General features: G+C 44.9%; 3 protein-coding genes across 5 annotated transcripts; 2 read left to right on the top strand and 1 right to left on the bottom strand.

Annotated features, from left to right (window-relative positions):
* Nucleotides 1-8,419: 8,419 nt before the first annotated feature.
* On the bottom strand, nucleotides 8,420-16,659 carry ythdf3 (YTH N(6)-methyladenosine RNA binding protein 3). The gene is made up of 5 exons (XM_047023552.1): nucleotides 15,875-16,659; nucleotides 15,458-15,482; nucleotides 14,367-14,446; nucleotides 12,162-13,898; nucleotides 8,420-9,431 (listed from the first exon to the last, which is right to left on the bottom strand). Exons 1-5 carry the CDS (start codon nucleotides 15,896-15,898, stop codon nucleotides 9,408-9,410), a joined length of 1,890 nt encoding a protein of 629 aa, XP_046879508.1. The 5' UTR covers nucleotides 15,899-16,659; the 3' UTR covers nucleotides 8,420-9,407.
* A 92-nt stretch (nucleotides 16,660-16,751) lies between these two features.
* Nucleotides 16,752-19,427, top strand: abhd10b (abhydrolase domain containing 10, depalmitoylase b). The gene is made up of 5 exons (XM_047023581.1): nucleotides 16,752-16,883; nucleotides 17,549-17,735; nucleotides 17,864-17,975; nucleotides 18,533-18,670; nucleotides 18,843-19,427. Exons 1-5 carry the CDS (start codon nucleotides 16,790-16,792, stop codon nucleotides 19,182-19,184), a joined length of 873 nt encoding a protein of 290 aa, XP_046879537.1. The 5' UTR covers nucleotides 16,752-16,789; the 3' UTR covers nucleotides 19,185-19,427.
* A 248-nt stretch (nucleotides 19,428-19,675) lies between these two features.
* On the top strand, nucleotides 19,676-24,071 carry tagln3b (transgelin 3b). 3 transcript variants are annotated; one of them, XM_047023575.1, is made up of 5 exons: nucleotides 19,676-19,758; nucleotides 21,829-22,033; nucleotides 22,182-22,356; nucleotides 22,673-22,775; nucleotides 23,004-24,071. In XM_047023575.1, the coding sequence occupies exons 2-5, from the start codon at nucleotides 21,854-21,856 to the stop codon at nucleotides 23,143-23,145; spliced, it is 600 nt and encodes a 199-aa protein (XP_046879531.1). In that variant the 5' UTR covers nucleotides 19,676-19,758; nucleotides 21,829-21,853; the 3' UTR covers nucleotides 23,146-24,071. The 3 variants fall into 3 exon arrangements, with proteins under 3 accessions (XP_046879531.1, XP_046879529.1, XP_046879530.1); XM_047023573.1 differs by lacking the exon at nucleotides 19,676-19,758 and adding an exon at nucleotides 20,240-21,154; XM_047023574.1 differs by lacking the exon at nucleotides 19,676-19,758 and adding an exon at nucleotides 20,240-21,154 and having other exon boundaries at nucleotides 22,673-22,798; nucleotides 23,004-23,088.
* The last annotated feature ends 729 nt before the right edge of the window (nucleotides 24,072-24,800 follow it).

Here is a 24,800-nt window from a genome sequence, read left to right as displayed (position 1 = left end):
GAGAGAGAGAGATAGAGAAAGAAAGAGAGAGAGAGAGAGAAGAGAGAGAGAGAGAGAGAGAGAGAGAGAGAGGAGAGAGAGAGAGGGGAGGAAGGAAGGGATGGAAAGAAAAAGAGCGAGGAGGCCAGAAACGGGATCAATAAGTACTGCTGGAAACACTCGTGTGCTCTCAACTTCGCTCCGTAAATCAAGCTCTCTCACCAAGAATTTCTACAGCAGGATGCATGTGTGTGTGTGCGCACGTTGTTGTGTGTCTGCCCTTGTTCCTCTGTGTCGTGTCAGGGTCTGTTTCTATTTCTGTGTGAGAATGAGAGGAGAGTGGATTCAACAGTAAATCCTGCTGTGAAATGCACAGCTCTAACACCCACCACCTTCAGTTATGGCTCTATCAATACAGAGCTCTGCAGTTATGTGCAGTTATATTACACACCATATAAAACATGGCTTGTCATATGTCCATCATTCTAACCTGTTCATCTGTCCATCTAGATTTTCCCCCACAGCTATCTATCTTTCTATGTATATATATATATCTTTCTATCTATATATCTATCTTTTTATCTTTCAATATTTCTATATTTCTATCATCTGATATGCCCTATCTATCTACTGAGTCTATATCTCTAAATATGTCTTGAAAGCGTGACCATACTGATTGTACTGTTGAGAGACCGGTCTCTGTAGTGTCTGCCTGACCTCCTGAGATCCAGGTGGAGACGTAGGCTGGCTCAGAGACGGAGCACCTGTCTGTCTAAGTGGACTGTTTCCTCCACACAGCAAGCCCAGCAGGAGCTGCTGATTATAGTAAATATGTGAGGAATGTGTGACTGCAAGTTTGGGCAGTCACAGATGGGCTGCAAATCATTTAGCAGTCATTGTGAATCCGTCATATCCTGAGTAAGGTTTTATTTCGTCAGGCCTTAACTTTAATGGATTTGATGGATACACAGCATTGTTCATCAGATGGATTGTGTAAAAAAGCTGCATTTCACATTCAATTAATCCATCTGGGTCAGTTATTCTGTTTTCTAAACGTAAAAAATATGTGGGGTCATTTATTTTCAGTCCATCGATAATTGTTCATACTTTTCCCTGTAATTATTCAAGATCTGCAACGCATTTGGTGAGTCTGCTGTCTTTTTAGTTTTGTTTTTTTTTACTCCGGGAACATTTTGCAGCTTAGCTCTGACATGACTCAACCAAACACGGAGAAATAGGGAAATGAAAGCCATTCAGTGCAATGTTAGATTCCCTGCTGTGCTTGTTCTAGTTGGCGATGACTCTTATTCCTGGGTAGGAACCAATGCTTTGACTCCCCATTTTTGTCGTTCAGGATTATGATATGAGAAAATGTAAACATCCCTTACTGTAAAAAAAAAAAAAAAGGAAAAATCCCCATTGACCTAATAAAAATGCTCATTGTGAATGTAATTTAGACTAGCACAAAGAAGACTTTACAATGTGTGCACACAATTATTTTGCTTTGTATTTCTTCTATTCAGAGCGCATACTAGATTATATTTAACGATGGTATTTTTCACCCATTCCTTTTGACAAGCTATCAGGTTGTTAAACAAACGTAATAAAAAAAGTATTTTATTTTATATCAGCATAAACACATTCTGAACAATTGAATTACGCTGCTGGATGCTCAGTGGGTCTGTGTGGGTGTCAGAAAATGGAATCTCTCGTTTCCACGGCAGCAGGGTCCTTAACTCTGAGGCCCTCTACTGGCAACATGCTGGTACTGACACCATCCCACAAAAACCAGGACAATGAAAACTGTGCAATCCCAGCACAACAGCAGACTGTCATTTTGTTCTGTTTATTTCTACATGGTCATTTGTATCTTAGTTTGCGTGTACCACTAAAATGTGTATGGTGTACTGCAATTTTTGATTTTTGATCAATCTATCAATCAATCTATCATTTTGAGACAATCCAAAACTTTTAAGCATTATCAGCCTCATATCCATAACTCTGTGGTCACCGACTAACTTGTGATGTTAACACATGGGAAGACATAAATAACTTCAATACACATAATTTAAAATGTTCTCTCACGGAAGAAGAGTGACAAACACACACGCACACACACCATATATCCTTGTTGTGTGTGTGTGTGTGTGTATTTCTCCATCTCTTTTTGATAGGTCCCAGCTTACAGTCTCCCTTTCCCCAGTGCAGAAAGCTATTATACACACTTTGTGTCCAGATGCACTTGTCATGCAATGGTTAGCTCAGATCCCTGGGAATCAAAGGTGTGGACTGTGCCTCCAGCCCTCTCATGAATATGGATGAACCAGGAGTAGGCCGCCTCGCCTCTGTGATGTAATTGCAGTGGCGGGGGGGAGGTCAGTGCCTTCACCCACCTCAGACACCATATCAAAGCCCAGACGTACACACACCACTTTTCTGATATATGGGGATTCTCCACACGTTCTTTTGTTCTCAACCAGGAGACAACATGATGTGAATGCTAGCAAATGGAAATTTGATGCGAGCTAATGGGGTGTTTTTTCCCCATTGTCTGGATTACCCGCTGGCTTGTTTTGCTCTTCCTTTGGACACACATCCAAGGGTTTCTCTCCTTGCAGGAGTAAAGCTGTGAAGGCCCTCTGAAGTGTCGAGCTGAAAAGAGACAGTCTCTTTAGCCATAAAGCGCTATCACAGGTATCTTCTCTTTCTAACTCCACATGATCACTCATTTCCTTCAGGTGTCCAGTGTCAGGACTGTGTCGCTCTGTCTCACCTGAGAAGCTGACTTGAAGAACATCTCCGAGCTCAGATCAGATTTTGCTGAATCTAACATTACAAAACAAACTTCCTTACTGTAGGAATCATGCACTGATGATGGGATGTGAAACCGAAGGATTTTCATTTTTCAGAGGCTAACAAAAGCAGCTTGTGTTCAGGGTGGATTATTTATAACATGATATTCTCAGTGTGTGGAGCCTGTACTAGGACCCTCCTCAGTGCCCTCTTTTGCCTGTTCTGGCCCTGTGGAACTCTCCTCTGTGATACTGGGTGATAGAACCAGGACAGAGAACAGCAAAGAACATGTCTGACACAGCACACAAGGTACACAACCAGAACCCATTCTGTCTCTGGCGGACGCAATATATCAAAGATTGATATGTCAAACTCAGCTGTTACAGGAGTTTTTGTTCACATTAAAAGTTTTGTTTTTGTGTTTTGAAGATCCATCACATTCTCCCTGTAGGGTAAATCTATCTGCGATCCATACATTTTTGCTGACACAAAGTTTTTCTGCATTGAACCTGAATTAAATTCAGATCACCGCTTGATATGAAAACGTCTACTCTGATATTCTTAAATGTTCCTTTAATTTATCTCTCTCTAATCCAACTCAATTCATAAAAGTAGTGTAAGATCCCAATCTGAAATAGCTTTAAACCTAAACTTTGAAGGCACAGTCTAGCATAGTCTTACTCAGAGTCCCAGGTGGTTCATTACAACCACATTGTGGATACAAAGATACTGGGGGAATGGGTTGCCAGTGCAGCTGGAAACCTCATGATTCAGCAAGACTAGTAGGACAATTCCTGTACTGTGGAATCTAAGCAGATTTACAAGAGCCTCTGTCAATATTATTAACCACAGTGGTCCTGCTGAGCACTCCCTCAGGACTGGTTGACCATGCTGGGGAGGTGGGCGGAGGCAGGTCGGAGGCTTTTCAAATGATCTCGACATATTGAGATCTCTAGTGAACAGGCCTTCTTCCTATTCGTCTCATTGAAAGGTATTGACCTCTTTTACCTCTCATGGAATTGGCAGACACACAAGGAGACAGAGAACCACGCACACACACAAACACACACATATTTACACACAAAGAGCCAGACGCTTGTCTTGGGGCTTGGCCTTGCTGGACTGCACCTCATGCTGACATCAGTGGGGACAAGCACAGCCCCATGCAACGAGGGTTGAGAGAGAGAGAGACAGAGAGAGACAGAGACAGATAGAGAGACACAGAGAGAGAGAGAGAGAGGGAGAGAGATAGAGAGAGAGGGAGGGAGGAGAGAGAGAGAGAGAGAGAGAGAGAGAGAGAGAGAGAGAGAAGAGAGAGAGAGAGAGAGAGAGAGAGAGAGAGAGAGAGAGAGAGAGAGAGAGAGAGAGAGAGAGAGAGAGAAAAAAGAAGATAGATGAGAGGGGCAGGGGAGAGGGGAGAGGGGAAATGAAGGAGTGGGGGGGGGGGGTGGAGGAAGGATAGTGGACAACACTTGTAATCGGATCATTGGATAAGCCAGTTGAGTCGATGTGATCAATAGAAACTGCACATGCAGCAAAGAGCCTTTAATGGCCCTTAATCTCCATCCGACCAGGAGGGAGGAAGTCATAGGAGCAGAGCCGGCCTGCATCACATTACTCACACACACACACACTCAAACACACACACACTCAAACACACACACACATCCACAGAGCTCTGTCCACGGAACCCTCCTCGTGCTCTGATATTCCATTTCTCTGCAAATCTTCTCATTTCATTTCAAATGCATTATATTTTAGACCTCTCACAGTTACCAACCACCCTTCCAATTGACTACCCTCCTGCCCTCTGCCCCCTTACGCCCCTTCTACTCCCCGCTAGCCCAAAGCCGGACCCTCTCCTTAAAGAAAGAAAGAGAGAACCAAAAGAGATAAACAGAAAAAGAGAGAGGAAGAGACAGGAGACTCAGAGATAGAGAGAGAGAGAGAGAGAGAGAGAGAGAGAGAGAGAGAGAGAGAGTAAGATAGGGTGAGGTGTGGTGGCAATGGTTATGGTATTAGGGTTAGGGTTATGGTTATATGGGGCCCTCATCCTATTTCTGACCTTGCTACTACAACTCACCCCATCCCTGTTGTGGGTAGGAGGTAGGGTTAGCCGCAACCAAACTCCAACCTTAACCCTAACCCTACAACCAGGGTTAGAGAGAGACGAGGCAGAATGAAAGGAGGGAGTGTGTGAGACAGTCATTTCCAGGGTGTGCTGGTGCATTAGACCCCGTGGCAGTATGTGGATCACAGCCAATCCCAATATCATCCACTCCCCACGGAGAGGAGGTCTCTCTGGTCAGGGATCGAGTCTGTCCATACCGATAAGTTGTTTATGCAGCTCCACTGCCAAGTCTGTGGTTGCTCTGCCCTTCCCTACTCCACCGCTTCTCCAGTGCGTCTTCATCCATCCTTCCCTTCAGATGAACGTTTGGTGCCTTTGCCTCCTCCAGGAGACCCAGCTGGGGTTGGGTTCATGTTGACGGCTGTGTGGCATGCCTGGGCACGACTGTGTGGCATGCCTGGGCACGACTGTTGAAATATGCAGACGGAGATCTGGGAAGTAAATCCACTGGCAGTCCAGAGCTGCTCCTCTCGCCTCTGTGAGAGACCAGGCGAGGTGTGGAGCAGCAGAAGGGCATTACAGTAACCTGACACCAGGATGCAGAGGCAGCCCTGTGTGTGTGTGTGTGTGTGTCTGTGTCTGTGTGTGTCTGTGTTTTTCTGTGTGTGTCTTTTGCACTTAGTTCCAGACATTTACAGAGTCTGATCTTGGTGATTTTATATTATGTATAGTTATTTTTTATATTTGTTTCTGAGTTCCAAGGTCACCTGCTAGACATAATCATGTGATGAGAACATGAACCAAGATTGAGCATACAGACATGCACTGAGCGTGAGGGAGAAAGCTAACCTATGAGATAGAGACAGCACCTCCCAATGGATAAAAGGGATAACTGCAGGCCAGGCTTGAGAATCTTAAGACTGGTCTAATAAACATTCTCTGTCAATCACAATTTCTCAAATACATATTTCAAAATACAAAACCAGCACAGTAAATAAAAGCACAACCAAACGATCTTCACTATTGACAGAGCTTGTGATACAGTCAAAAAATTACAGAGTAAAATAACCTAGCATTCATCTCTTTTATCTATGGAGTAAATGTTGAGAAAAGACAAGAGTGCTTTGGCACTCTGCCGCCTCCCTCATTGTGTGTACAACAATGCTGCTCTGATCTACATCATATCATTATGTTGGTGAACATGCCTGGCTTCTGCTTTAAATTCATAGATAATGATATAACCATGGCAACAGAGACGCAGTGTCAGTGAGCCAGGGAGAGAATCTACACATTACTGTCAATCACACCCTCATTACGGCAGTTGGAAACAAAACTCCATTGATTATTTTAAGGTGGTGTTCGGAATACTTATCGAGTCCTAGGGAACAAGTGTCAAATTATTTCCAAGTGGTTATGTGGGTCTCTCATAGTGTTTTAATAACTTAGCCCTAAAACAGTGAACATCTAATGCTTTAACTCCCCAATTCTAGGATTTTCCACACTTGAAAAACAAACGTTATTGTTATAATGTCAGGTTATCACCTCATAAGACGCCTAAATGTCACTGAGCATAGTCATCAATACAGCTGATGTCAGGGTGAGGCTTGTGGCACGACACTCAGAGGCTCTGAGTGAGAAAACCTTCACAACAACGGAGAAAAATGTCAGCGCTGAGACGTGGCCAAACCTTGCCCTAAGCCATGACTTGATGAGTCTTCAATGTGACGGAAACTTCAAAGGCAGAGGAGCTAAGAGAGGAATCTCCTTCCCTCTCATCTCCACACTACTGGGTTCCTGTGATACTGTTGATGGGTTTGAAATGATAGTTTGGACCAGCTTTGGCCATAGGCAAATGGACCATTGACTCTTCGACAGCAACTATCATTGGAAATTAGTGTCAAGTCAGTTAAAATGTCGACAAATCTACTTATCCACATGGTAAACCTATTGTGCACATCATTGTACATTCATGGCAAAGCTGTAATTTCCATAGCATCAGCTTCCATCTCCTCACTGGAACAGAAGAAAGGGCAGGGAGAGTAGGATTCCCATTGTAGAAGATCCACCAACGGTTAATTGAACCTCTGAACCAACAAGGTAGAAATCACCGCCACGACACAAAAGAGGTCTGGAATTAAACCACCATTTGCATATCTGGCCCTTTGTACATTTCCACTCTGCCACATGCAACTGGTAATTGTGAGAGAGGCATTGTGTTGTCTATTAATGGAGCACCCCGCTTGGGTTACACTGTGCTCACACAGAGTAACAGAGGGAAATGTGTGTGTGTGTGTGTGTGCGTGTGTGTGTACCGTGTAGTCCTTTCAGAGGCTGTCGGCAAATAACATTAAGGGATGTTCTGTTCAAATGAGCACACACAGCAGAGTGTAGTCCCAATCCAAAGCTTCCTCTATTAATTGCAACTCTTTTATCCGTCCTCGACAGACACAGAGGCATTTCTCTCTCTCTCTCTCTCTCTCTCTCTCTCTCTCTCTCTCTCTCTCTCTCTCTCTCTCTCTCTCTCTCTCTCTCTCTCTCTCTCTCTCTCTCTCTCTCTCTCTCTCTCTCTCTCAAATAATTTTCTTTATACGGGGACACACTTGGCAACCTGGGATTAATTGCTCTGACAAAGGTACGGTTTGCACAACAAGTACCCATCCTTACAGTGTAATTGCATCTTGAGGAGCTAAAGCGCCGGTGGATAACAAGAGAGGATTGTGAGACACAAGACCACCGATCACAGGACAAGGAACCGTTGACACGTGGCCAGCAGCGAATGATACGACGGCTCTCCCTGGTGGCCAACGTGGGAACTGGGACCTAAACAAAGGTTTCTACAGAAAGACAGGCTTCATTAGATGATAAGAGACCGTGTGCTTGTGAAGATCCTGAATAGGAAATGTGTGAGTATGTAGCGATAATCTCACAGCACTGGTGGCATGGGGTGACGGAAACCCCATGCCAGGAATGATGATGAATTAGACTGTAACGATGTAATCTTTTAGCTAGGCCTAAGCTCTCTTAATGTAAATGACTAACTAGGAAGATTTCTTTGCCAGTACAAAGATGATGGGAAGTTGGGTGTGAGCACCAGTCTTAGGTAGCTTCCCAGTCACCAGAAGAACATGCATCTTTACAGGGCATCATCTAGCCAGTCCTTAACTAAAACTGTTAATGACTCCCCATTCCAGAAACTCTAATGTCCTTATGAGTTTGTGTGGATCCGAGACCGACTCTCTCACACATTCCAACAAGACATAGGGGTCTATGGGAGAAGGACACTTACAGGGGATACAGGAAATGCCATGCTCTGTAATTACAGTTTATATTGCTTACAGATGTCTCAGAAACACATAGATCAAGTCTGGCAGAGCAGAAGGCTACTGTTGTTGTCATGGCTGCAGCTACAAAACATCCTTAGATATTGACTGGTCATCTTTCACATCTAGTTGTGTTATCTGCAAAGTCAATCAAGAAATCAGTCTTTATTGCAGATTCTTGTCATCCCCCATAAACATGTGACTAAAATCCCTAATTAACTTAATTAAAAGAAAACTCAGAGACATGCTTCTAAACATAGGTAATGTTTATTTAGCTAGTGAGTTACCTAGAAGAGAAAACTTACATCCTTGGAGAAGTTCAGCTTTTTTTCCCCAGAAATGTTACAGAGATCTTCAGACTGACAACCGTGTTGGGCCTGAGGTACTGTAGAGTACACGCCAACATCAGAGCAAATACAGTTACCAACAGTTGCCGGGGCGACAGTTACCGTGGAGCAGGTTTCTCCTCAGACAAATGCACTTTAGAATGACAAGAATCACAAGAGAGAAAACAAAATGTGTGCATTCGTCGGCAATCTCACCAGCACACCAAAAAATCCTCATCTTTTGGTACACAGAAACATATGCAGAGGGAGGGGCAGGGGCGGGAAAAAGGAAGATGTTGGTCTTATACGATTGGCTGAATGATTTGTGAAGGGTTTCCTGTCATTCCTTTGCCACCTGTCAATCAGTAACAACATCTGTCTGAGAATGGCCAGACGGCTGAATATAGATTCAAGTAAAATAATTTATCATACATGTCATCTTGAAAATCTCTTCTGAAGGCGATACAATTCTGGGGGAGGGGGGGGGGGGGGTTCTATTTTAGCCAATTTTTATAAGGTATTAAAAAACAAAACAAATTACAATTTCTGGTGAAATCCTCTGGAAAAACCAACTACACTGGTTAGTCAGATAGTTAGTTAATCACAAACATAAGTCAAGAGAAAGAGAGAGTTAGATAGTTAAGGGTATTGGTAGAGGCTTGTTTAGAAGGACTGAAAGTGCTTAAAGACAGAGTTTAAAGTGGGCTATTGTCTATCGTTTTCTTGGGAGACGGAAACACAAGAAGTACCAGTAAACTGACACGGGTGAGTCCACCGTCACGGTCAAGTGTTCCGATACATTGTCGTCTTCAGCAGAAAAAGATTGTGAGACCCTTTTTTATTTTTCTTGTGGTTAGGCAATCATTGAAGGTCCTACGTCATTAGTGTTGCAGTTTTAGCAGAGAGTCTTCTCCAAGGTTACTGTTTATTTCTATTTCGCTCCTGAAGAAAGGGAGAGGCGGGGAAGAAAGTGAGAGAAAGAGACAGAGACAGACAGAGACAGAGAGAGACAGAGACAGAGAGACAGAGACAGAGAGAAAACACAACAGAAGAAGCCACAGTTATTGGATGTATTGGTGAGCGGGACAAACACAAAAACAGGATTGTTGTGACTCAAAACAACCTTAGGGAGCGTTTTTTCCTGACCTATTAAACCTATCAATTTTCATGTGATAACAACAATTAACAGAAATTCAGACAGGCTCTTCTGCTCTTAAAAGGGTTCCTCACAAGGGGCAAATACAAACTTTTAGCTTGCAAACGTCAACACATACTTAGCCTAACACTTATACGCTGCAAAAAAGTCTTTGGTTGGAACATGCCTTCATTAGAACCTCTATATTAAAAGGCCAGATGTTCTATATTAGATCCCAGACTAGAGGTCTTGTTGAAAGAGGTTGGTGACTGCATTATGTGCTGATATGAGTAGCTAAATATGACCCATGCTCCACTCACCCCTATCTGTCACTCTGTGTTGATTACCATACACAGGCAAGAGAGCTAATCAATCATGGCATTGTAAATTAGACCCCTCCCTCTCCCCCATGTTCCCAAAGACACCTTCAATTACTGGAGTGAAAGAGAGAGAGCAAGAGAGAGTCCTCTCAGAGACTCCTGAGACTAGTATGCAGCTCTAGTCAGTTCAGTCTTACAGTCTCTTACTTAACTGACACACACACAAGCATACTGACACAAACACTTCACTCTGAATCCTAAACAGACAACACGCATCGCAAACCTCTGCCAATCCTTCTCACATATCCTAGATTTACCTGCAAACTAGAAGACGCCTAAGCAAAAATCACACCAGCTCAAACAAAGCAAGGTCAGAAAAAAAATCTCCATGGGCTTAATATCAATGAATAGACAGCAGGATATTTTCTGTCCCCATTTCCCAGGTGAAATAGTGTTCCCATTGAGGGAACGGAGGTGTCTATGTCAGTTGGGGAAGGCCCATGGAGACCATGCCCCTCAGTGTAACACTATCCCCAGCAGAGCTGTTCTGACTGGGGCTGGTGCTCAGTGAGGCCTGGGTGAAAACAAAGGCTTCCTCAGTGTCTATGGAGGACTGCTTCATCCTGAGGCTACAAACCTCCTCGGCAGCACCAACCCACGCAACAACTACTGAAGGAAGGCGGGAGGAGCCATCTTCAAGTCAGCTTGGTATGTCTTCGTTCACGCTTCACGGTACCGCGGGCAACACAGGAACCCACAACCAAACAGCAACGCACGATGCGAGCCGACATGAAAAACACCCTCAACCATTTTATCTGTGGCTCCTAACCCCATGGCCGCACGTTACACAGTCCGCGGCCGGGCCATCACTGAACACCACGGGTTAGCTTAGCATCCACACGGCTGAGCCTGTCTGTGGGGAAGGTGGCACGGCGCAGGAGGGGCTTGAATCCCTGGCTCCGAGAGCCAAGACAAGCTCCACAATGGAGGACAATTAACCTTGTCAGGCTGAGGAGGACGGGGAGGAGGGCGAGGCGTCCGTCAGGCGCGCCCTTGTCATGTATGAGGTCAGGGCTACAAAAGCAGCCCCGGCGATGAGAACCACCACGCCGTGCTTGGAAGGCTCTCAACACTGACAGGTTGTTTTCAGAGCCCCCCCCCCCCACCCAAAAAAAACATTGCCTTGAAATATTTATGAGATTGGAACACGGTGCATACCAACAAGGTCAGGAGCACGGAGTTGATACACAGCCCGCATGTACCTCTGCTGTAAAGGCGTAGAGCGCGAGAGAAAAACAAGTTGGGGTTTTCGAATCGTGGAGAAGATTAGCATAGTGCAAGCACAGGAATGTGGACGCAGTATTAGCTAAGATAGCAGTCTCGTTCCTCGATGTACTTGAAATGGTTCATCTTGAAAGGCCACTAAACAAATAACAAAACTATTAAATAACAAAACCATTATACATTGGTCAGGAAACCCAATAGGCAAGAATGCCATGCATCTGCCTTGCTTGAAAGGAAATCACAAACATAACTTTGCGTTTTTGAGGCCGCTCACTGCAGACCTTGAAATATAAACTTGTATTTTCCCAACTATTGAATGGAGGCTGTGCCAACAGCCAGAACCCAGTCTGTCTGTCTGGAGGGCAAGGGCTTATGTAGCTACAGCCTGATAAAGCATGAGGAGCTGGTGGGCGTGGAGAGGCCTGGTGTTCAAAGGGAGATCAGAGGCCACTTCTGGCTTTGTCTGAGAATGGGAATGCCAGGAATGCGGGCTATTTCAGGAAACCCCCATGTCTCCCGACTCCCTGGGCAAACGATGGAGCTCTATAATGTCACAAGATGGCCACCGACAGGGCAGGCGCTATGGTGAGCAGCCATGGGGAGGGAGGGGGGGGGGAGGGGGGGCTCAGGTCTCAGGGACGATTACTTTGCACTGTTCAGTCAACACCTGACCATCACCCACTTACTTTAATGGCAGGTATGTTAAGGGGGAACACCAGAGAGGGCTGTGAAGACCTGCTATTAGAGCTTGACTGTTTTAGAAGACAATACAGCTACAGGTGCACACCTATTCCTCCTCCTCCTCATCCCCCCCGACACACACACACATACACACAAACAAACACACACACTTGGTAGAAGCAAAGAGAGAAAGGGACTTGATTAAAAGCGGGTTGACATGGTGAGCGTGTGTGTTCAGAGGGCTTGGCTCACCCTCCTCTGAGTCTCCTCCTCCTCCTGGCGTTTCTCGTAATGTGCAAAGTCATCAAAGATTGAGGTGGTATGCTTGAAAGTGGCGATTATTTTAAGCACTTGCTTGGCCTTCTCCAGGGGTACTTCCTGAGTGTCCCTGGAGTTGGTCACCGGCTTGTTATCATTGTTCTCCAGCCGGATGTGCCGCAGCTGGTTGTTGGGCACGTCCTTAACGAACGCCCACTTCACCTCAAACTTGCCCTTCCACTTATCCTGAGACCAGACGCCCGCGTAGGCGTTGTAGTCGACCGGCGAGCGCATCTCCGCCACGCCGCAGAAGTGTCCGCTGCCGTTGACGCTGAAGAGCAGGTAGAGCGGTCCCTTGGCGCCCAGCGAGCGGTAGGCGGCGTCCAGGCGCTTGTTTCCGTGCTCCGTGCTGCACCAGATGGAGTACTTGATGGAGCGGTGGATGTCGTCCTCGGAGTAGCTCTTGATGATGAACACACGTCCGTTTTTCAAGTTCCAGTCAAAGTCTTTGGGGTTGTAGTTGTTGAGGGCGCGGAGCTTCTCCAGAACGGGGTGGACCTCCCCAGGGCAGGGAGAGGCAGTCATGGGGACCCCACCGCCCAGGCCAAAGCCCTCCACCCCCCCACCCTGGTTGTAGGCACTGCCCCGGTTCCTGGGGGCGACCCAGCGGTTGGGCAGAGGGGCGGGGTGCTGGTGCTGGGGGTGTTGGTGCTGGGGATGTTGGTGCTGATGGAGGGGCTGGGGGGGGCCAGGCTGGGAGGAAAGGTGCTGATGGGGGTGGGGGTGTTGGTGGGGATGCGGAGGTCCTGGGGGCATCGGCTGGGGGTGCTGGGGGGACTGTAGGGATTGGAGCTGAAAGGGCTGGTGTTGGTGCTGGTGCTGGTGTTGGGGCTGGTGTTGGTGAGGAAGAGGGCTCTGGAGCAGGGGCTGGGGTTGCCCCATGAGAGGCTGTTGCACCAGGGTTTGGGGGGGCATCATGGCCTGAGCTAGCTGGGGTTTGTTGAGGGAGCCCTTATCGTCCCAGGTGCCAATGTTCATGTTGTGCTTGATAGGGGGAGGGGGGATGGCACAACCCCCCATTCCCATGTTGACTTTGGGTTTGACCTTGGGCTGGAGCTTGGCAGGCTTCCTAGCGATGGCGGCCCAGGAAGTAGGTTTGGGGGCGGAAGAGCTCACAGACGGAGGCATGTTATTGGCTGCCATGCTACTCATGCCTGGCGTGCCGCCTAGCGGGGAGCCCACGGTTTTGGTGACGGCTGCCCCCATGTCCGTGCCGAGCTTTAACCCCGTCATGCCCTGCTCGATGCTGCTCAGCACCGGGACCTTGCTGAGCTGGGTGTCGCTACCGAAGCCAGCCTGTCCATCAGCGATGGCCCTGCCCAGGGAGCTGGGGGCGTAGCCGTAGCTGTTACTGTAGACGGAGCTCTGTGTGGACTGGCCCTGGGAGACACTGGTGCCCCAGGTGGAGAAGTCTGCGTTGCCGGGGAAGAAGTTGAAACCGTGCTGACTGAGAAAGGGCGGGGTGTTTCCCAAGGCTCCCGGCTGGCTGAAAACACCATCAGGGATAAAATGGTGCTCGCCATTGCTCATCTGTCCGTAAGTGGTCAGGTAGGGAATGGGGGGATCCCCCGCCGTGGACCAGGCCGCCTCCCCCAGGGAGTAGGGGAAACCGATGGATGGAGCATAGTAGCTGGGCATGTAAGGGTCGGACATTGGTGGGTAGCTGTTGTTCTGTGTAAGAGGGAGACAGGACTAGGATGTCAGTAAATGGACTGGCCTTTATAACAGTATCCAATATCAGCATTCATCTTGCCCTCTCTACTAAACCCTCACAGTAGCAAGATGCTTAGAAAGTCAGTGTATGCTTTGGTTTCAAAAAGAATGATTTGTGTTTCTGAAGGACACGAGTTACATCAAAGACAGGTTGTCCGTAGCAACAAGTAGAAACATAAAACATTTAAATCGTCTGTCAGAGTATTAGTAGTAGCACCATTGACTAGGTTCCCGAAAATCATTTCTTGACCTTGATTTCTTATTTGTGTTTATTTTCACAATTGGGCTATTTACATACAATATCTTCTTCACCAGAACACCCCTCTGAGGGTTCAAACTGACCTGCAGAGCAGATAACACAAGATTTTTCCACACCATAACATGGTCACACAGAATGGCAGATTTGAAGGGGGAGAGAAGATTCACCTGGTTTGTCTGGCTGCTTAGGTAAGGCTCAAAGTCATCATCGTTTACGCCATCCTTCTGATGCATTGATCCGTTTTGCACTGTTTGAAAAGGGAAAGACATTTGTATTCAGAGAGAGAAATGACTCTTATTGAAACCCAAAGCAACATTCCTACAGGAACTTTGCAGGGCAAAACATACTTTCACCAAGCAGCACTTTGCATCTTGTGTTGCATACCTGGGCAGAACATGACATTTGACATTTTAGCAGACACTTATCCAAAGCAACATAGAAATAGTGCATATAGAAAGTACTGCAATAGATCATGGGTCAGAAGTGCATAGTTCTACACTATTTTAGGTCAGAGTCAAGTAATAGTTTGTATACATTAGTTATTGTCAAAGAACACCCTCTTCTTAAATACCATGTGTGGTGAACATGAGAATACTACAGTGCAACACTTCAATAACATCTCAATTACAGTAGCTAGTTAATTAAATGTCTGGTGAACAAATAATTATAATACCACAGAGTAACATCTCAATTGCTCAACTAGAGTCTCACAATAATGTCTCAATTGCAGAAGTGCCTAGAAACAATGACATGTCTTAACTGCAACATCAAATGCTCCAGGGGCAGATTTGCCAGACAGTTACAACAGGATCTCTATTACAAAGTTCGGCATATTGCAGGTATCACAAGTGATGAACTGAGGAGTGCTGCTTTCAGTGACCTTAGGCCAAGCAAAACAAAGTATTAAAATTGTAACAACACAAGGATATTCATAAGCAGTACCAGGGGGTGAGGGTACTTTGCCTACTTTTGAAAGTTTACAACATGGAAACCGCCAAACAGTGGATATTGAGTTCATAAAACGGTGTTGGTGGAACTGGCCTTTTACACAATCACAAAACATCAAGACCAACATGTTGAAGAAGCTAAAAATGAGTTCATAAATCAACAGCATCACAAACAGTATAATTTAATGTAGCCTAAAGGGTTTTCAGCGGGGTTCGTGGTGTTCCATCTATGACTGTCATAGCTGTCATCCATTTCCGAGACAATTTGACAACTACATTCCCATGAAGCAATATTCAAATAACATACGCACCTTTATTTCCTTGTCCTTTGGGTCTCTGTTACCACAAATAGTGATGCACATAGTAGGCAAAAGAGGGGGGAACAGATTAGTTGTTTATCTTGAATGCCATCCTATAAAATACAGTCTTACAAATGACATTATTGACCGAGTGTTGTGCACGCTCACATCCAGTAAATGTGCCGCATTAAATAGCTCACTGAAACCGGCGATAGCTAGAGTTGATTGGGGTTTGCGGCCGGTGCGTCTGGTCGGCCTAAGCTAGCCTACATAACAGCTAATTGCTATCATATACCAAATACTTTTTTCTTGTAATCTGACATGGCTATTGTGATTTAAATAGTGGCAGCAAGGAAGAATGTTGACAAAGTTCAGATGTTTACAATTTGTATTCGAAACGACACACGATGTAGAGAAAGATGCAGTTACCTGATCGACAGTGGTCGCAGACATCCTCCAGGAACCGAAACTGATTACTGTTTGTGACTGTCCACGGTTTCTCCTGCTTCTGCTCTCCGGTATTTTTCTCTCTCGTCTCGGGTTATTCAATCAGTCTATGCAGGCGACGTTTGCCTCGGTCGTCGGATCTATGCAACACTGTGTCTCGGGTGATCGATCACTTTGTGGCAGTACGATATGTTTAAGGTGCCGATGTGGTTATCGTTGCACTGAATCACTCACTCTGAAACTGACTAATGCCTGATAGGAATATCCCTTACTATATTCCACAATGGCGGATGGGCTATTAGACTAGCTTCCGTTTTACTGCTCCATGACCTTCCGCCTCTGACGTACTGAGTCATGTTACAAAATTGACAGTCATGCTTCAAATAACAGTCTAATCTTATATTTTTACAACCTCAAGCATTAATCTTATATAAATTGTGTCCAAATCGAAGATTATTACCTTTTAGTTGTACTTACAGGGTGCAAACTAAGCCTTCTGTACCTTCATTACAGACTTTCAGAGATCGGTTAAATGAAAAATGAGGCCACAACATTATCAGAATTTATCATTAATACACAAGTTTCCTTCAACTTAGAATAGCACTGCGATAGGCCCACACAGCTGGCAAACTTTTGTGATGGACAAAATGGAGCCTTGCACTATAATTTTCATACAAACAGCCATTAAAACTATATAATTGAGGGACACAGTAGACTAGGTATGCATAGGTTTGAATGAAGAAAATACAGTATTTGGGTTTAGGACCTGTGGAAACTCTTTACAAACCACCTTTGCAGATACCAGCCAAAGACACGTGAAAGGGGATTCGCTGCTGCAGCTATCAATCACACTAGTCTCGTGTCTCGCGCTATTTCCCCAGTTGGTGGCAGAGCAGTATGGCAGCCGTTGTGCTGAGGTCTTGCTGCAAAGGACTTAGGCAGACTTTAAGAAATGGAGGAGTGGCATCCTTTCCGCGAAAACCTTGGGGAGGTCAGTATGAAATTCCACTTAATAGGGAATTTAAATCTACGATTAATGTTAGGAAATTGAACTAAAATATACGCTTAGGGGGTGTGGCACAAGCAGGCCCTGTCTGAATTCTTGTAACTGCTAAACTGTGCGGCAACTGCGCTTGTTCGTAGATCTTGCTACATTCTAGGGTTATGAGCGAAGCCATAAATTACTGTCATGTTCTATTGGAGATTAGCAGCCTGCGCCGAAAATGTTTCAACACTAATTATCTAACATGGAAAGAGTAGTGGTGTTTGTACTGTTGAACAGTTCAGATCGCAGATAGTAAAGACGCATGGAGTTGTTGGAATGTTGTCCACCAAACCCTAACTAGATCACACTGATAGTGATAAGTCCTTGATCGGAAAGTAAAGCTTTCAACTACGGCATACCACTTATGGGTCAACAACACAAGTGAACAAACACCGTTCAAATCTAACAAGTTCATTGGCAACGGCATAGCCTAAAAGTTTTCAAAATGTCATTTGTATTAGGCCACCAAAATTAATCTTTGCTATGCCTAGCTACATTTAGCACTTATTTACATGGATTTTAATTACCGTGGCACCATTACAACACAAAGGGTGCCATTCATTTTACATGCTGCAACCGTCTATGATTTTTCATTTGTGTTTATGGTCCAGGAGTACGGCATAAATCCTCAGTTGTGCAGTTTGTAACACGACAAGACCTTCCTAAACTGGCCTACCGTAAAGTGAAAGGAAAAAGCCCAGGTGTAGTGTTCCTGCCTGGTTATGGCTCCAGCATGAACGGACAGAAGGCAGAAGCCCTGGAAGAGTTCTGCAAGTCTTTGGGACACTCATACCTCAGGTAAAATACCCGAACAGAACAGTTGTTAGTTGTTGGGTAATGATATAACTCCGCCTTATGGAGTGACTAGGTGAAGGTTTATGTCTATCACATATTTGACTAAGTACTTTGTGTTTGTGGGGCACCAGGTTTGACTACACTGGTCATGGAGCTTCAGAAGGGGTTTTCACAGAAGGTACAATCGGCACCTGGAAGAAAGATGTCTTGTTTGTGTTGGATGAGCTAGCAGAAGGACCACAGGTAATGTGAGGGAGATCACATCCACAAGCTTTTCCCAAGACAGATTAAGTTATCCAAAATGTGTATGACAATCACAGAATTTTGTTGCCTGTGGGATTAATGCAGTTATTCATGTTAGCTCCACAAGATGGTGCTGTGCTAAACCTATTCGTGGTGTCAGGCCAAACTGTGCTACAGTTCATCCTGGCCCTCACTTTGGACTTTCATCCGATCTGTGATACATTATGTAAACAATTACATTTGAACACACAAAACAGAAATAAAACAACGATCCATACAGGCCCAGGTAAAACTACCACTTCAAGGTGCCTAAATGCAAACTAGGCTCCGTGTGTCAGATGGCTGAGCAGTTAGGGAACCGGGCTATTAATCAGAAGGTTGCTGGTTTGATTCTCGGCCGTGCAAATTACGTTGTGTCCTTGGGCAAGGCACTTCACCCTACTTGCCTTGGGGAATTGTCCCTCTACTTACTCTTAAGTCGCTCTGGATAAGAGCGTCTGCTAAATGTCTAAATGTAAATGTTAATGTGTGTAACCTTTCTCGCTGCCTGTGTGCAGATCCTGGTGGGCTCCAGTATGGGGGGCTGGCTCATGCTGCTGGCAGCCATCGCCAGGCCAGAGAAGACGGTCGCTCTGGTGGGCATCTCCACAGCAGCGGACCACTTTGTCACGTCCTTCAAGTCTTTATCTTTAGAGGTGAGAACTAACAGCCTGTTAAGGTCCGATCGAAAAGCCTCAATGATTATCTAAAGGGGAAATAAAGCGTTGTAAAAAAAATATTGGACAACAACCCAGGTAACGTTATATAATCAGAATATATTTCGAATTATTTAATAATATTTCCCGTTATGTTTTTCTGTCAAACCAGGCCCGTAAGGTGTTTGAAGACAAGGGCGATTGGACAGTCCCCACCAAGCACAGTGAAGACGGCTTCTACACCTTCAGCATGGAGATGCTGCGGGAGGCCGAGAACCACTGTGTTCTCCAGAGCCCCATCCCCATCACCTGCCCCGTCAGGCTCATCCACGGCCTGAAGGACGAGGAGGTGCCCTGGCACATCTCCATGCAGGTGGCCGAGCGCGTCCTCAGCGCCGACGTGGACGTCATCCTTCGCCGGCACGGCCAGCACCGCATGGCCGAGAAGGACGACATCAAGCTCATGGTCTACACCATCGATGACCTCATTGACAAGCTGACCACCTTGGTCTGAGTTGGGGAGGGAAGGGGCGCTCGGAAGGGAGGATAAGGGGGAAGTGTGGAGATGGTAATCATCCCCTCCCCTCTCCTCCCCTCCCCAAACAATCAGCCAATCAGGTGTCTTTCTGCCAAAAATAACCTCTTATCCCCGTCTATTCCCCTCCCCAGCTCCAGCCCTCCTCCAGTAAAGTTCTTGTTAGTTTGTCGTCAGTTTAAAAAAAAAAAAAAAAAAACGGTGAAAGGAGGAGCATCACAAGAACAAACTGTAAAGACGAGGATCTCGTCTGAATCCCTGGCCCGTTCTGCTATTAGGAGTTAGCTTTTTACTCGTCCAAGTTTACTCTGTACAGTGTTGTCGTGGTAGGAGCTCTAACAGGGACTGCTGGTGCTGTTCGTCTGACGTAGCGTCCTGGTCCTTTTGACCTGAGCTGTGCCTCTCCTGTGCCTTTTTTTACCATCCATCACCCTGGCCAATAAAGCCTCTGCACACCCCAGTGCAGGTCTCCTCTGTGTCTTCTCCCACAGTTTCTCCAGCCATGCCCTACACCTCGATGGAACCACCTTGGGTGTCATACACACAGAAATAGGTATATCTTCAACCCTCTGAGAGCATCTGATGGGAATGTTGTCACTGACGTAAAAAACGTTCTCTCCCTGCATCCAAATCAATGCAGTTACGTAGGAGAACACGCAGCCACAAACGTAGGGAAGGAACCAACGACCTCAGGAAATGCAATTAGCTGAGGAACCCATTCCCTATGGTCTTATAGGTTAGATTGGTAGGTTGAGATTACAATAAGAAATGGTTTTGTGTAATGTAGCTGCGTCTAATTGATTTAGGGGCAGAACATCCCATTAAACCAATACTGTATCCGTATTAGGTCTTTCAACCAAGCCTAGTTGTGTGGCACCCAGTACACCGTTGATTAACGTGATTGGCCGGTGGACCTCTGTGTTCAATGGGCCGAAACGTCGCAGGCAGCAGTAACACTCTCAGATCTGCTAAGTGCTGCTTTGACCTTTCACTCCTATAGGGAAGGTATGCAATCAGTCAACTCCCCATCCAAACATAACCCATAGGACATAATTCCCATGTCCAGGCTTCAGAGTGTGAAAAAGAGATGGGTGTAAATCAATATATCTGGAATGGATTAACATGTTTAAGGAAAAATCCTAAAATGACAAGTACTGGGGATGATATATTAAAGATCAGGATATATTAAAGATCAGGAAATACATCATAAGTCTTTACAAACTGTATAATGTGAGAATTTGACAGATTACCTTAACTGTGACTGGGTTGATGTGTACAGTTTAATAAACAATGTAACTCACCCATAAACTTCGTTTACATTTGACTCTGAAAATACTCTTATTTTGCCTTATTCCTCATATCTTTGGTGTAGAATGTTATTCAAGTGTAGAATAGAATATCATTTGCTTGCAGTACACGAGGAACTGTACTGTGCTCTCACTGCACCAGCCTGACAGAGCAGACATCCAACTCAATAAGCTCTAACATAATTAAAACTGAGCAATCGCTCTCAGCATTGAAACTGAGACAGGTTGCAAGGAAGTGTAATGGTCAATGCCATGTGCATCTCGTTTTAGGCCAGGTAGCTTAGAAGGTAGAAGAATACAAGAATACAAAAGTAGTAGTACAAAACTGAGAAAACACTCGGTTGTATTGTGGTCAGTTGATATAAGCTTCGACAGGGTTTGCCCTAGAGTGGTGTCATGTCGCATTCTGTATCAGGCATCTCAAGGGACCACCTCCTTTAGGCACCCGCGTATAAAACGGGTGACGTGCCGCTACCGGACACTGAGCTCAGATTCGTCTCATATACTCGCACGCACGCTCACACGCGCCGTTGCCGCGCTTCATGGATGCTTCAGCACTTTAGCATCCTCTGCCCTGCCCAGTTCAGCGGAATTAACCCAACGGTACGGAACGGAAAGAAAAAGCATCTCCTTCTCACTTCAGTAAGTGTAGTGCAATTGTATAGCTTCTATTCTGTTATAGGTTTAATCGAAGCATGACGCATTCGTTTTTATTCGCACGTGTAACGTCATTGATTGTATTTTATGCTGAATTGGAAAAACTTGGTGGCTTTAAGCCAGATATTACCCTTCAACAAAGGAGGATAGACACATTTCAATCCATAATCCTAGTGATACGCATTTTCTTTCTTTGCACTATAAAAGTTTATAGTTTGTTCAGTAGGCTTTAGCCAAGAATATACAATTGCTTTGATATTTTATTGTTATCACTAGATTAAAATAGGTATGTTTGGCTATCACGCATCTCTTTAGTATGTGTCTGTACGGGACAGATGCTCAGGACCACACCCTTCCAGCCCAGTCTCCAGGGACACGCCTTATGTGACTGTTCTTTTAGGGACACAACAGCGGTACTGAATGGAAGAGAACGAATTGGAAAAGGACAGGAAATCAGTTAAATTGATTGCATTGATTAAAAACACGTGATCTTTTCCATTATTTATCTTTTGCGAATTACAATTAGTTTTATATTCTCCTTTCTCTAACCGATGTTGGAATCAGAGAGTCGCATAAATCCCCAAATTGCAGTGGGAGATTTTCAGAAGTGGGACATTTTTAGATAACTTGAAAATCAATTTTCTATCATTTTCTTCCAGCATCAGTGAGACTGAGCAGGCAGACATGGCTAACAGAGGACCCAGCTACGGGCTGAGCAGGGAGGTGCAGGAGAAGATTGATCAGAAGTACGACCAGGACCTTGAGGCCAGGCTGCTGGACTGGATTGTAGCCCAGTGTGGAGGGAACATGGAGCGGCCACAGCCTGGAAAGCAGAGTTTTCAGACCTGGCTCATGGATGGAACTGTCAGTATTCCAAATTACTGTGGAATATTGTGAAAGAACAATGTATGTCTAAATTAAAAAATAAACTGTCATTTGGTTTTGTCGTCTATCTGTTTGTCTCTCTCTCTTTCTCCCTCTTTCTCTCTATCTCTTTGTCTTGTTATTTCAGATCCTTTGTAGGCTCATCAACAGTCTTTACCCAAGGGGTAAGGAGCCCATAAAGAAGATTCCAGAGACCCAGATGGCCTTCAAGCAGATGGAGAAAATCTCCCAGTTCCTTCAAGCAGCCGAGGCCTACGGTGTCAATACAACAGACATTTTCCAGACTGTGGACCTCTGGGAAGGTAAGGAGGGTGGGGTTATGATTTATTGAAGAGTCTCTTGCTGCAGTTGTAAAACATTACTCAGCCTCCATCATCTCTGTCTATACTCCCTAATCTACAAACAGCATACTAATGAAGCTAACCATCACAATAATGACAGCTTAATGTAACAACATAATTATGTAACGCACACACTTGCATGCATAGGTCAAAGTATTGTATGAAAATACTTTGAATATTTCAACAACAACAGTAACCTGTTTGCAGGAATGTTGTGTATCTTCCAAGCTGTCTGGGTGGAGTTCATTGTTTGTGAGGTGTGTGTCTTTGGTCACAGGGAAAGACATGGCTGCTGTTCAGCGAACCCTGATGGCTCTGGGCAATGTTGCTGTCACCAAGGACGACGGGCATTACCGTGGTGACCGTGACTGGTTCCACAGGTAAGGAGAGAACTTTCAGTTCTGTATGTAACCTAATTCCCTCTTGTGTTTCACTATGAATGTCTTATGTCAAAACTGTGTTTTCAATTACCCTATTGTGACTGAACCAACGTATTCTATCATCATCATCTCAATGTAGACGATCAACTCACCTTTTCAGGACTGAATGCAGGGGCTTCTAACCTTAACCTTAGCTGACTTCCATGCCCCTATGTTGCCACTGTGTAGGAAAGCCCAGGGGAATCGGAGGGAGTTTTCTGAGGAACAGCTTCGGCAGGGCCAGAGTTTGATTGGCTTGCAGATGGGCAGCAACCGTGGGGCCTCCCAGTCTGGTATGACAGGCTACGGCATGCACCGGCAGATCATGTAGGATCAGCTCCCGCTGGATAAGGATGCCAGCCTGTGCTCCCCCCCTACCGCGACAAAGCCAAACACCTCCATGCTTCTCGAAGCTTAATCGATGGATTCCACTGTTTCTTTGCTGTTTCTTCCTATACAAAACAGTTCCCCATTCTCCCTAATCTCTTCCTAAATCCCATAGACCTCGACTGCTTAATGCTTATTCCCTATTCTCGAGTGACCCTACCTCATGGGCCTGTCTTACATCCTGCCATATGGCTCAGCTAGTGGTGCCTGACAGAAAAAAGCAACTTGAATTCAGAATATCGGTACACAAGCTAAATTGTACTTTACACATGGTCTATACATCACAGCAGAAATGCATTAGGATGGCATGTTTTATCATTTATTTTATTTTTTTTACAGAAAATGTGTTGTGTCATAGTTTATTGCTTTGGTTGGGTTCACTACGAGGACTCGAGGAGTGTAGCTGTTCATGCTTTCACTTTTACTTCAAAGTGACTCGATGAAGGGTTGTGCCTCTACTGTCTAGTCCGACAACTTGTTGCAGTACCTGCTGTAACCAAATCAACATCACATTGTGCCTGGTTCACAAAACAAGATGTCATTTATTGTAAGTGACTTAAGTAACTATTTCCTGTTCCGTACAGTACTGGCCTTCAAACGAGGATACTCATGAGTTGTGTTAATTCTGTGGTATGCCCTTTAACTTGCGTTCTGTTTTTGTTAAATCTGTGTTCATGTATGTTTTGAGCTCAGGCCACTTAATGATTGTGTAATAGCCGCCACATATGAAAGAGAGGCTCTGATTATTTGGTTACTTGTTAATACCAGGATAGTGCTTGAATAAAAGTGTTTTTTAATGTTCTGTCAAGTTTACATTATTTAATATGTTTATATATAAAGGCTTGTGTGTAGAGGATATTGACAAATAAATTCATGAAATAAACAGTTGCAGTTATGTATTTTGTAAGTGCATCTTAGTCCTAGCTCTATTAAGAAAAGGAGAATGTTGCCTGACAAGCGCAATCAACTGGGCTATTTGGAGGTGAGGCTGTAAAACACCAATTTAAAAAGTCATAGTTTATAACATTAGTTTAATTATGGGGTCAAGCTGTTAACAGCATTTAAGTATCAATGTTTTAAATGAATGCAATGAAAAAAGCATGCATGAATGACCATCCCCACATCTAAAGGGTTCCTTGTGTTGTGTGCTTGTTGACTTCATTTACTAACCGGTAGCGATTGATGCTCTGACATTCTAGATAAAGCAAACTAAATCAAATCTCAGCCAGTACAAATATGACATCAAAGTGAATCACATTTTCCTATGTCTTTCATTTTGAATAGAATTACATAGCAAAAGTTGCACAATCATCTATGGGATGCCAACTTTATTAAGTGGAGAGACATGGATACAGGTTCTATGAATATGAACTATGGAGAATTGTATTCTGAAATTGCATTGGTCAAGTTTGGCTGATCATTACCTTGACTCAAAATGGAGAAGCATAGAAGGTCAAGGGCAAAAAGCAATGAACCATAGAGGAGGACAGAATAAGTAATCCAAGATTCCTGTCACACCAATTGGACAGCTGGCTGAGCAGTATGATGTCACAAATGGTTCTGGTAAAGTGCATGAGAATCTGATTGGTGTTTAGTCTC

Source organism: Hypomesus transpacificus, chromosome 8 (assembly GCF_021917145.1).
Source record: "Hypomesus transpacificus isolate Combined female chromosome 8, fHypTra1, whole genome shotgun sequence".
Taxonomy (NCBI): Eukaryota; Metazoa; Chordata; class Actinopteri; order Osmeriformes; family Osmeridae; genus Hypomesus; species Hypomesus transpacificus.
Note: the sequence above shows the minus strand (reverse complement) of the source record. Positions and strands in the feature narration are given on the sequence as shown.